The 14,150-nt window shown below is 36.3% G+C and overlaps 1 protein-coding gene across 8 annotated transcripts in view; it reads right to left on the bottom strand.

The window, feature by feature from the left end:
• GPHN (gephyrin) overlaps window positions 1-14,150 on the bottom strand; it is a 787,688-nt gene that overhangs the window by 401,971 nt on the left and 371,567 nt on the right. For all 8 annotated transcript variants that reach the window (XM_044664832.1, XM_044664830.1, XM_044664831.1 and 5 more), the window contains exon 4: window positions 6,173-6,265. In XM_044664832.1, the coding sequence (XP_044520767.1) occupies window positions 6,173-6,265 (93 nt within the window). The remainder of the gene's footprint in view (window positions 1-6,172; window positions 6,266-14,150) is intronic.

A 14,150-nucleotide genomic window follows, 5' to 3' on the forward strand; every position in this document is an offset into this window, starting at 1 on the left:
CCCCCTCTTTTTGTTTTTAAAGGCCTTATGAATTCCCTCCCCCTTCTCCCCTCCCTTTTTTGACCTTACCACTCCCCTGCTCCCCTTGGTTTATCCCTTCTGACTTTCTCAGTAGGGTTAGATAGAGTTTTTTATCCCAATGGATAATAAATCTACTCTTCCCTCTCCGGGTTGATTACACTAAGAGTAAGGTTTGATTATTACCTCTTAATGCTCTCTTCCTCTCCTTCTTATAATAGTATTTGTCCCCAATCCCTCCCATGCCCTCTTTGTGTGTAATAGAATATTCTGTTATTCTTATTCACTGAAGTTTCTCTTGGTGTCCCCTGTTATTTACCCCCTCTTTCCCATCCCCCACGCCATCTTAGATTATTTAGTGTTCCACCCTCACCCTGTGAATTATTCTTCTGATTACTATAATAGTGAATATTATAATAGTGAATAGAGTTCACTACAGAGAATTATACATAACATTTCTCTACATAGGAATACAGATAATTAGATCTCACTGAGGCCCTTAAAAAGGCAAATTTAAAAATTATAAGTTTTCTTTCTTTTCCCTCTGTATCTTATTTACCTTTTCAGGTTTCTCTCGATTTTTGTGGTTCGATATCAAACTTTCCATTTAGCCCTGGTCTTTTCTGTGCAAATACCTGGAATTCTTCAATTTTGTTGAATGCCCATACTTTCCCTTGGAAATATATAGTCAATTTTGATGGGTAGTTGATCCGTGGTTGCAGGCCCAGCTCTCTTGCCTTTCTGAATATTGTATTCCAAGCCTTACGGTCTTTTAGGGTGGAGGCTGCCAGATCCTGTGTGATCCTGATTGGTGCTCCTTGATATTTGAATTGTCTCTTTCTGGCTTCTTGTAAGATTTTTTCTTTTGCTTGAAAGCTTTTGAATTTGGCAATAATATTTCTAACCGATTTCTTCTCTGGGTCGAATGTGGTGGGTGTTCTATGAATCCTTTCGATGTCTATATTGCCCTCTTGTTGTAGGACTTCAGGGCAATTTTGCTGAATAATTTCTTTTAGTACGGAGTCCAGGTTTCTATTCATTTCTGGTTTTTCTGGAAGGCCAATTATTCTCAAATTGTCTCTTCTAGACCGGTTTTCTTGGTCTGTCACTCTCTCATTGAGATATTTCATGTTTCCTTCTATTTTTTCAGTCTTTTGACTTTGTTTTATTTGTTCTTGTTTTCTTGAGAGATCATTAGCTTCCAGTTGCTCAATTCTAGCCTTTAGGGATTGATTTTCGGCCCTAATCTTCTGGTTTTCGGCCCTAATCTTCTGGTATTCCTTTTCAATCTGGTCATTTCTGGTGTTCAATTTGCTTATCAGTTCATTTGGTTTCTGAGCCTCACTTTCCAGTTGCAAGATTCTACCTTTTAAACTGTTATTTTCTTGCCAGATCTCTTCCATTTTCCTCAAAATCTCAGTTTTGAACTCTTCCATAGCTTGTGAGGAGTTTTCCTTATTTGAGGAGGGTCTGTATGCTTGTTTGTTCTCCTCCTCTGTTTGCTCGGTTGTCTGGATTTTCTCTGTGTAAAAGCTGTCGAGTGTTAAAGACTTCTTTTTCTTGTTATTATTATTCTTTCTCTTCTGAACTTCCCGTGACTGAGTAGCCATCATTAGCCCAGCAGCTTCTCAGATTTATCCTCGCGCTCAGTGTCTGTTCGTGGTCTATTGGTTCCTGAGGTCTGAGTTCTGGTTTTTTCCAAGGTCAAGCCCCCTGGTGGACCCCCTTGCTTGATCCTCTGCAGGAGGTTCCTTTACAAGTCTCAGGGCGCTGCTTCCACAGTCGTATACCCGTCTGCACTGGTTCCCCACTCAGGTTTTCAGAGCTTTAGTTCCTGGCTGTGTCTGCCTCCACCCACGCCTGCGCCCAGCGTCCACTCTCTGCTCTCGCGCTCAGATTTCACGTGCGTTTTTTGACTTAATGGGGTCCTAAGTCTTGCTGCTCTCAGGAACAGGTCCCGGAGCTGCCAATGACTCGATGGGTGCCCCAAACTTGCTCTATTTCTTTTTAGCTGGGTTCAGAGCTATAGATGAGTGTGGAGGGGGTGGGGGTGGGGCGGTTGCTCAGCCCGCGATTAAGTGAGAGCCCTTTATAGCCTGGAAATGTCTCGATTCCACATACCTTCCACGCTGTGCCCTGTTGTGGGGTTCCTCCGTTCGTCTGGACTTGTTTTTATGTCCCCTTGAGGAGTTTTGTGTGTTTCGGTCAGGAGAGGTTAAGAGTTGCTTCTTACTCTGCCGCCATCTTAACCCGGAAGCCCTACATTTGGTTTTGATTGATAAAACCTCAAGTAATTTTTTTTTTCTTTATATGGCACTATATCTTGATCAGCTAGCTTTCCTGGACATGGAATGCTATCATTTGATAGAAAGGCTATCGGATGATCTTGAAAATTTTTATGGCATTTATACATTAGAAATGCAACATAATAAAAAAGTAGTTTAGAAACCTGATTTCAAGTCCCACAGTTGACTTATACTGGCTTTGTGGCACAGGGCAAGACATTTAATTCCTCAGTGCTCTAGGCCAGATATGTCCTCATGGCCTGCAAACTCCCCCATATAGCCATAATAGATTAAAATATAATTTGAGAATGTTTAAAAGAGTAAATAAAAATATAATACAAAATAAATATTATTAATTTGTGGCTTTCTAAGTCAATATGGGGCCCAACTCATTTCTATTTGCATTTTATACCACTGATGTAGGCAACTCTGAGACACTCTAAACAGAAAAAAAAATGCTACTCTGAATTGGGAGAGGGAATTTCCTTACCTAGGAGCTCCTTATACCAATAAAATGCTGGGTCTGGTCCCTCCCTCAGTTCTTTTCCCTATTTATACCTGTACTGTATCTCATTAACATTAATTGCTGGCATTTCAACAATTCTAATAAAATGCACAGCCTTCTCTAATTCAAAGGAAACTTCTTTTCTTGAAGTTTATCACATTGAAGATGCATCCTGAGAGATTTAGAAACAATTTACCTTTTAAAAAATTCAGGTACTAATAAAAGATTATGTTTTAAAGTATTTTGAATAGTTGTAGACTAGTTATGCCAAGAGGGTGAGTTACATTCATAGGTAAACTTGTCTAAGACCTTTATTTTAGGAATTGGAAGAAAGAATATTATTTATGTTTCTTTCCACAGAATCACATAATTCTAAAATGAAGGGGGCTAGAACAGACACAATCCTTTAATTTCAGAAAAGAAGTTCTTAGAAGGTATGTAAGCAGGGCAAATTTCACCTTAGCTATTCTTTCCTTTTAAATATATAAAAAATAAATTGAGATAAATACGGAAGGAACAGGGCTGTCTGAATTATTTTTTGCCCTGAGTCTATACTGGTTTTGGTTAATTTTATTCCCACTGCTCTTTCTATCCGCTCTCTTCCGTCTGCTTTTGAAATACATTTGTAAGTGTGTAATTATCTTTTGTAGTTACAAATGACCATGGTAACTTGACAGTCTTTCTTTGGGTTAACTAAGACTGATTTAAGATTCATAAAGTATTTGTACTTAAAAATCACAAACGTAATCACAGATCTAGAGCTAGAAGGGCTCTTAGAGGTCATATGGTTTAACTCTTTCATTTTATATAACAGAAAAGCCCAGAGAAGTTCCACAACTAGCACAAATGCCAGTAGGTGGTGGAATGAGAATCCTAATTAATAACTCAAAGTTCAAAAGCAAACTTGACTGCTTTCCATATTGTCTCTTTAGATGTTTTGTATTACTTAACTTTTAATAAATTACTGGTTAACCTTAATAAGCTTTGAGACAATACACATTTGTGCTTTCATATAATTTATTTTTATGAATATGCATCATTTAACAATAAAATAAAATATTTTTGTCTTTACCACATATATCTAATATAGACAAATGTCTCAAAGATAGATACAAATTATTTGCTTGTTACAGAAGAAGTTAAGAGGCAAATGTTAAAGAACATACTTACGAAACACAATCAGATAATTTTAGAAAACCAGTATTATATCTTTGAATCCTTGTTTTTCAGTTTAATCTTATATTAATGACAATAGATGACATCCTTAACTATACAAATCTAATTTTTTTCCCTAAAGTTGAAAAAAATGTTTGCAATTCTGTAATTGAAGTTGAAGAAGTCTCATATAGTCATTCTACTACATGTTTCTTCAAAAATTAAAATTCTTATAGACCATTATCACTGAGAATTATATGCCATCAACGAAGGAAGATTTATGTGTCTTCAAAGCCATAAAATCTATTTAAAATGAGAACAACAAAAATACCTAGTTGTCTACTGTTGGCACATACCTATCCTGCTTTTAGTCATTTGAAAGCTTAATTTTAATGTGAACAACTCTATAGTTTCAGAACTACTCAGTCACAGCCCTTTATATTATAACACAAGGGGTAACATGGAAGTTTTGATAGATTGCTACTACAAAGAAGCCTGGACAAATTAAGAAGGGGATGACACTAAACATGGCAATTCAAGCTAAAATTGATCATATTATCACACTGACATACCACATGATTGTAGGCTGATTTCTCAGCAAAGTATTAACTTGAGGCAATAAAGGTTAAGAACAACTTTTCCAATAGCATTATTTCTAGCCATTTTAATATAAAAAAGGATATTATAAATTATGAAAATATCATACAAAAGAGATGTAATGAACCTCAATGTCACTCAGTACAAACACTGATTATTTCAGAACACTTGCCTTCTGAAGATCTGTACCTTCAAGTGACTTTTTAATAGACTAGTAATGACTATCACCCAAGACAAGTACCACAAAGAATGCCTAGAAGTAGCATGAAAGATGTACTCACATAAATTTTTTTTAAGAGACTGAATTGGTAATAGGGAGATTTCCTCTAAGGGAAGGGAGAGAGACATCGGACCATTGTCCCATAAAGGAGGAAATCATGAGGTACCACAAAATAGCTGTCAGAGAGACTGCTACTTGGAGGAGTAAAACCAGGGCCTCCTGGGGAAAATTTCATTTGAGATAGAACTACTATCTGTTTGCTTCCTATCTGAACTACTCTTGCTAAATGATAAACTCAGTTTTTTCCACTTATTTTATCTGGAATACAAATATTGTCAATACCTTCTAAATTTTGGGGTTCTATAGAAAAACCTTAATCATCCCACACTATTTAATCTATTTAAGGAAAATCCTCCATGGAATTCCAAACGAAGAATTTTTGCTTCCCAAAACACAATCCCTAAATAGTTTAGTTCAAAAAGCAATGATCAAATGAGCCTTTCTCCTAGAGTTCAAGAAGTTAAGCAAGATGACTTTAAAAAATAGCTTAAGTTAGCAATCTACCAATATACATGCTCTGATAAATTTTTTATGGAGAGGAGAGTTACTTTAATAATGAAAGCACCACAATTACCTATTATGGAACTTTCAATAAGAAGAACAAAATATTTTGAAAATTCTTCGTATAAAATGCACCCTTTCAAACATTAAATGTCCTTTCTTGGGCTAAGGAAAACAGTAGCTATTTAAGAACATAATGCTACCTTAAAGATTATTAAAAGTAATGGAGAATACTAAACTCATTTGAAAATTGAAGTGGCTAGTTAGATAGTTATGGTTACTTATGCCAACTGGTAGCATTCTTTGAACAATTTGTCCCTTATAGAAAACACTGGAACACTGGTGCATATGTTACATCTAAGTTATATTGTTATGTTTTGAAACATCACTCTATGACATGACAGAATTTTAACACAAAGAACAGGGCCACAGACCAACATTTGGAATTTCTAGAAGTTAGGCAAACATTCAAAGTGCCAAAAGGAAGTTTTCAGGGACAATTGTTCGTTATTACTCTTTCCTCAGTTAGGAAAATACCTAAATTATGGATCATAAAATAAGCCATTGATCAAATGCCTTTTCACATCCTGGGGCAAGAAGTCCAATCCTGCTTACATATAATATTTTCTAGTTTAAGTCCAAAGAATGTAAAGAAAACAATGTAGTTTGTAATGTTTAAATAATACCATGGCAGCAAATACACCCTATTGTTGGAACACATCATTTGAACTAAATAAACTGCAAAAATAAAAGTCAGAAAAAGAGCACAAGATTTTAAAATAACATAGTTTTAAAGTTATTTACTAAATATGAAGGCATATGCTTTCTCACCTCTGGAGTGACATCTCGTGGTGCAAATCCAGTTCCTCCAGTTGTTAAAATCAAATTAAGTTCCTTTTCGTCACACCAATCTATAAGTGTTTCCTGAAAGGGAACAGTATTATTGTCAGTTGTGGTATTTTTTTTTACTTGTCCCCAAAACCTCCTGGGCCCCCAAACACATCATAGACAGGGATAAAACATTGCTTCTTGTTAAGAAACAAGAAGGGAATCTTAGAACATTTTCTCCATGGAAGATTGAACATTCATCTAAGACAACTATAGTTTTAAAATGTAGCTATTATAGAAAATAACAACATATAGCTCCCAAGAATCAAAATAGGATTTTCAACAAGCAGCACAAGTAGAAAGTAAATAAGCAATGAATTATTCTGATTATTTGTTTTAATGTTACTACTTGCAAAGTTCTTTCAGGTTTAAATTAAAATAGCTTCTTCTTCTTAAAATAGCACATTCATTAACATTCTCCAAGATACGTGGTAGGTAGAAAAGTTTCCAAGTTGACAATGATTTCTTTTGTTTAGCAGTCTTGTATGCAATAGACTGGAATGGATGACAAAGTTTTCTTCAATACTTTAATACTCAATCAATCATAGACTCATTTTGGAGCTCAAAAGAATCAAAGAGTTAAAAATAATTAAACTCTCTCATTGTGTAGTTAAGGAAACTGAGGGGTAGAGATGACCAATCTAAAGCCACATAGTTAACGTTAATCACAGACCTGGGACTAAAATTCATGTCTTCTGATTTCTAGTAAAATGCTTTAATTACAAGCCAAATTCCTATTTCTAAGAAACATAATCTATTTCTTATGCCACAAAATTATAAAATTTGAAGGTTGGAAGGGGACTTAGAGGTTAAATAGTTCAACTGATACACAAGAGGAATCCCCACTATAACAAACCTGAGAAGGGTCATGCAGCTAGGAAGTATCTGAAGTTAGATTTGAGCCCAAGTCCTGCTGACTCCAGTCTTGTAACTCTAACCACTATGCCGCCTCCTTGCCCACTAATGACTTTCTTAGAATATGGTGTTTAGAAGAGAACACAATACTCTAGATGAGGTGTGACAAATAAGACTATCGCTTCTCTGTTCCCAGAAGCAATGCTCCACTCAATACAGGACAAGAATCAATGAGCTTTTTTGGCTACTACACTATACTGATTCATACCGAGGAATTCTATTCAAACCCCCAGATCTCCTGCCTAACCATGCATCTACCCCCTTATCTATGAAGCTTCATTTTTTACTTCAGTATAAGACTTTAAATTTGTCCCTATTGAATTTAAATATTAAATTTTCATGAGATTAGGTCCAATCCAGTGAACTAGCCAATCAAGAGCTTTTTGGTTCCTGCCTTTGTCAACCAAGATGTAATGGGGAGTTTGGTGTGTGCCTATTGCATCTAAGATGGTGTTATACATATGGAAGATACTAGGGACCAGCTTCTGGGAAAATGGAATTAAGTTTGGTCATTTTGCACTGGTTTGCTATATTGTTTGGGAAACAGACTTAGCCAAAATTATGAAAGTTTTTAAAAGAACCTGATGCAGGAACAAAGTGTTTGGGGCATTTCCATATGAGGGTCAAGGTCTCCTTCACTAAGATAATGTGGTAGGGAAGGAGGGCCTAACTTATCTCCTTCTCATCTCTCTCTCTCTTAGGATATGACCCTGAGAAATGAGATTGGGTATTTAGCCTTTTTAGTCCTTATTTTCCATTCTAAGTATAGGTATTGAAGTCCCCAGGCTATCTCAGGAGTGCATGGGGTCATGGGAGTCCAGGAATCCAGGGAAGACACAGCCAACCCAGCAGAAGCCAGTGTTTCTGGTTCTGCTGATCCATAAATTTGAATTTATGAATTTGGTGGGGGTAATTTGAACCAACCTAACTGATATTTGTGGGAATTTGAAATTGGTTGGAATAATGCTATATAAGAACTAAAATAAACTGTGAGGAGTTCCGGGTTAAGATGGCGGCAGAGTAAAAAGCAGCTGCTTGACCTCTCCTAACCCACGCATACAGGACTCCTCAAGAAGACATAAAAACAAATTCAGAGGAAAGAAGGGACCCCACAACAGGGCACAGCATCAAAGGTACGTGGAATCAGGGCATTTCCATGCTATAAAGGGGTGAAACAGCTCTCACGAAAACACAAGTGGAACAACCCCCTCTGCCACCCCACACCACCTACAACGCCAAAGCCAGCACACAAGAGTCAGAGCAAGTTTGGGGCACTCATTAAGTCACTGGCAGCTCACCAGGGCTTGTTCCTGGGAGCAGTAAGACTTAAGACCCCCCAAGAGGCTAAAGAACTCATGGTCTCTGAACACAGACACTGAGCCCAGGCGCAGGTGAAGGGGCTGACAGAGGCGCGGGCTAAGGTGTGGACCAAGGGGCTAATTCTGAGTGCAGGACAAGACCTTGAGTGGGGACCCAGTGCAGAGAGGTGCTTGACTGCGGAAGCAGCTCCCTGAGACTGTTAAAGGAGCTTCAGGCAGAAGAAAGAACAAGGAGAACACCAGGAAGATTGACCCAGAACAATTAGACTTGAGATCTCAGGAGTCTAAAGAGTGCAGATAGATCCTGGGCGCGAGCATAAAGCTGAGAGGGCACTCAGCTTACAATGGCAAGCCAGAATCATCAGGAAAACCAGAAGAGAAAGATGAAGAAGAAAAAACCTTTAACACTCGACAACTTTTACACAGAAAAAATCCAGACAACAGAGCAAACAGCAGAGGAGAACAAACAAGTAACCATATCCAAACCTTCCCAAAATAATGAAAACAGGTCACAAGGTCTTGAAGAGTTCAGATCTGAGATAATGAGAAAGATGGAAGTGATCTGGCAAGAAAATAACAGTTTAAAAGGAAGAATTTCACAATTAGAAAGTGAGGCAAGTAAATCAAAGACCAGAAATGACCAGATTGAAAAAGAAAACCGAAAGATTGTAGCCGAAAACCAGTCTCTAAAGGCTAGAATTGGGCAATTAGAAAAAGATGCCCCCAAATAAAAAGAATTAATAAGCAAATTGGAGACCAAAATCAAACAGCTGGAAAACAGGTCAGACCAAAATGAAAAGGAAAATCAAAAGCTTATAGCAGAAAACCAGTCTCTAAAGACAAAAACTGGGCAAGTAGAAGCCAACGATCTAGCAAGACAGCAAGAACAAATAAAACTAAGTCAAAAGACTGAAAAAATAGAAGGAAACATGAAATATCTCAATGAGAAACTGACAGATAAAGAAAAGAGACAATCTAAAAATCATTGGTCTTCCTGAAAAAGCAGAAATTAATAGAAATTTGGACTCCATACTAAAAGAAATTATTCAGCAAAATTGCCCTGAAGTTCTACAACAAGAGGGCAACATAGACATTGAAAGGATCCATAGATCACCCTCTACCCTAGACCCTGTAAAGACAACCCCCAGGAATATAATAGCCAAATTCAACAGCTTCCAAGTAAAAGAAAAAATTTTATAAGAAGCCAGAAAGAGACAATTCAGATATCAAGGAGCACCAATCAGGATCACACAGGATCTGGCAGCCTCCACGCTAAAAGACGGCAAGGCTTGGAATATGATATTCAAAAAGGTAGGAGAACTGGGTTTACAACCAAGGATCACGTACCCATCAAAACATATTCTTCCAGGGGAAAGTTTGGGCATTCAACAAGATAGAAAATTTCCAAGCATTTGCACAGAAAAGACCAGGACTAAATGGAAAGTTTGATATCCAACCACAAAAATCAAGAGAAACATGAAAAGGTAAATAAGAAACAGAAGGGAAAGTAAGAAATATTTTTTAAATTTCCCGCTTTAAGGGCTTCAATAAGATCTAATTATTGGTACTCCTATGTGGAGAAATGTTATGTATAATTCTCTGTAGTGAACTCTGTTCACCATTATAGCATTCACTATTATAATAATAATTAGAAGAATTATTCATAGGGAGTGTTTAGAATACTAAATGGTCTAAGATGATATGGGTGGGAGGGAAAGAGGGGGGGTGAATAGTAGAGGGCACCAAGAGAATCTTGAAGGAATAAGAAAAATAGGATATTCTTTTACACACAAAGAGGGCATGGGAAGGGGAAGGGATGAATACTATTATGAGAAGGAGAGGAGGAGAGCATTAAGAGGTAATATTTAAACCTTACTCTCAGTGTAATCAACCCGGAGAGGGAAGAGTAGCTATACTATCCATTGGGATATAAAACTCTTATCTAACCCTACTGAGAAAGTCAGAAGGGATAAACCAAGGGAAGCAGGGGAGTGGGGAGGTCAAAAAAGGGAGGGGAGAAGAAGGGGGAAGGAATTCATTAGGCCTTAAAAATAAAAAGAGGGAAATAATAAGGGAGGGGGTAAAAAGGGAAGTAAATCAAGGGAGGGGACAAGGGTTACTGGCTTAAAGCAAACCACTGGTTTAAAAGGAAATAGTGTAAAAAGAAGGGATAGAACTAGGGAAGGATACCAAAATGTCAGCGAATACACAACTGATAATTATAACTCTGAATGTGAATGGGATGAACTCACCCATTAAAAAGAAGCAAATAGCAGAGTGGATTAGAAACCAAAATCCTAACATATGTTGTCTACAAGAAACACATATGAGGTGGGTGGACATACACAAGTTTAAAATAAAGGGCTTCAGCAAAATCTTTTGGGCTTCAAATGAGAAAAAAAAGGCAGGAGTGGCGATCATGATTTCTGATAAAGCCAAAGTAAAAATAGATATGATTAAAAAAGACAGGGAAGGTAATTACATCCTGATAAAAGGCAGTATAGACAATGAGGAAATAACAGTACTCAACATGTATGCACCAAATGGCATAGCATCCAAATTTGTAAAGGAGAAACTGGTAGAGCTCAAGAAGGAAATAGATAGTAAAACCATACTAGTGGGTGATCTAAATATACCTTTTTCAGATCTAGATAAATCAAACCAAAAAATAAATAAGAAAGAGGTAAGAGGGGGCAGCTGGGTAGCTCAGTGGATTGAGAGTCAGGCCTAGAGACGGGAAGTCCTAGGTTCAAATCTGGCCTCAGACACTTCCCCGCTGTGTGACCCTGGGCAAGTCACTTGACCCCCATTGCCCACCCTTACCACTCTTCCACCTAGGAGCCAATACACAGAAGTTAAGGGTTTAAAAACGTAAAAAAAAAAAGAAAGAGGTAAGAGACGTGAATGAAGCCCTAGAAAAATTAGATTTAATAGATATGTGGAGAAAAATAAATAGGGACAAAAAGGAATACACCTTCTTTTGAGCTGCACATGGTACATAAACAAAGACTGACCATGTAATAGGGCATAGAAACATTGCAAACAAATGCAAAAGAGCAGAAATAATAAATGTAACTTTCTCAGATCATAATGCAATAAAAATAATAATTAGTAAGGGTACCTGGACAGGCAAATAAAAAACTAATTGGAAATTAAATAATATGATTCTCTAAAAAAGCTAGTCAAAGAAGAAATCATAGAAACAATCAACAATTTCATTGAAGAAAATGACAATGATGAGACATCCTACCAAACTCTGTGGGATGTAGCCAAGGCATTACTCAGGGGGAAATTTATATCCTTGAGAGCATATATTAACAAATTAGGGAGGGCAGAGATTAATGAATTGGGCATGCAACTTAAAAAATTAGAAAGTGAGCAAATTAAAAATCCCCAAATGAAAACTAAATTAGAAATACTAAAAATCAAGGAAGAAATTAATAAAATCAAAAGTAAAAGAACTATTGAATTAATAAATAAGACCAGAAGCTGGTATTTTGAAAAAAAAAACCAGATAAAATGGACAAAGTACTGGTCAATCTAATAAAAAAAAAGGAAAGAAGAAAACCAAATTGACAATATCAAAGATGAAAAGGGAGACCTCACCTCTAATGAAGAGGAAATTAAGGCAATCATTAAAAACTATTTTGCTCACTTATGTGGCAATAAATATAGTAATATAGGTGACATGGATGAATATTTAGAAAAATATAAATTGCCTAGATTAACAGCAGAAGAAATAGAATACCTAAATAATCCCATATCAGAAAAAGAAATTGAACAAGCCATCAAAGAACTCCCTAAGAAAAAATCGCCAGGGCCTGATGGTTTCACAAGTGAATTCTATCAGACATTCAAAGAAAAACTAATCCCAATACTACACAAATTATTTGATATAATAAGCAAAGAAGGAGTCCTACCAAATTCCTTTTATGACACAAATATGATACTGATTCCAAAGCCAGGGAGATCAAAAACAGAGAAAGAAAATTACAGACCAATTTCCCTAATGAACATAGATGCAAAAATCTTAAATAGAATACTAGGAAAGAGACTCCAGTAAGTGATCAAGAGAATCATACACCATGATCAGGTGGGATTTATACCAGGAATGCAAGGATGGTTCAACATTAGGAAAACCATCCTCATTATTGACCATATCAACAGTCTAACAAACAAAAATCACATGATTATCTCAATAGACGCTGAAAAAGCCTTTGACAAAATACAGCACCCATTCCTATTGAAAACACTGGAAAGTATAGAAATAGAAGGACCTTTCCTAAAAACAATAAACAGTATATACCTAAAACCATCAACAAGCATCATATGCAATGGGGATAAATTAGAAGCCTTTCCAATAAGATCAGGAGTGAAACAAGGATGCCCATTATCTCCTCTATTATTTAATATTGTACTAGAAACACTAGCAGTAGCAATTAGAGAAGAAAAAGAAATTGAAGGTATCAAAATAGGCAAGTAGGAGACTAAGCTATCACTCTTTGCAGATGATATGATGGTCTACTTAAAAAATCCTACAGAATCAACTAAGAAGCTAGTAGAAATAATCAACAACTTTAGCAAAGTGGCAGGATACAAAATAAATGCACATAAATCATCAGCATTTCTATATATTTCCAACACATCACAGCAGCAAGAGGTAGAAAGAGAAATACCATTTAAAACCACCCTAGACAATATAAAATACTTAGGAATATACCTACCAAAACAAACACGGGAATTATATGAAAACAATTACAAAACACCTTCCAAACAATTAAAACTAGATCTAAACAATTGGAAAAACATTGATTGCTCATGGGTAGGACAAGCTAACATAATAAAAACGATCATTCTACCCAAATTAATTTACCTATTTAGCTCCATACCTATCAAACTACCAAAAAAAATTTTCACTGAATTAGGAAAAACTAACAAAGTTCATCTGGAATAACAAAAGATCAAGAATATCAAGGGAAATAAGGAAAAAAATTGTGAAGGAAGGGGGCCTAGCAGTACCAGATATTAAAGTATACTATAAAGCAGCAGTCATCAAAATGGTATGGTACTGGCTAAGAAACAGAAGGGAGGATCAGTGGAATAGACTTGGGGTAAGTGACATCAGCAAGACAGTATATGATAAACCCAAAGAGCCCAATTTTGGGGACAAAAATCCACCATTTGACAAAAAATGCTGGGAAATTTGGAAAACAATATGGGAGAGATTAGGTTTAGATCAACATCTCACACCCTACACCAAGATAAATTGAGAATGGGTGAGTGACTTAAATATAAAGAGGGAAACTATAAATATGTTAAATGAACACAGAATAGTATACTTGTCAGATCTCTGGGAAAGGAAAGAATTTAAAACCAAGCAAGAGTTAGAGAAAATTACAAAATGTAAAATAAATGATTTTGATTATATAAAACTAAAAAGCTTTTGTACAAACCAAAGCAATGTAGCCCAGATCAGAAGGGAAACAAGAAATTGGGGAAAAAATCTGTATAACAAAAAACTCTGACAAGGGTCTAATTACTCAAATATACAAGGAGTTAAACCAATTGTATAAAAAAATCAAGCCATTCCCCAATTGATAAATGGGCAAGAGACATGAATAGGCAATTTTCAGGTAAAGAAATCAAAAGTATCAATAAGCACATGAGAAAGTGTTCTAAATCTCTAA

Source organism: Gracilinanus agilis, chromosome 2 (genome assembly GCF_016433145.1).
Source record: "Gracilinanus agilis isolate LMUSP501 chromosome 2, AgileGrace, whole genome shotgun sequence".
Lineage (NCBI taxonomy): Eukaryota > Metazoa > Chordata > Mammalia > Didelphimorphia > Didelphidae > Gracilinanus > Gracilinanus agilis.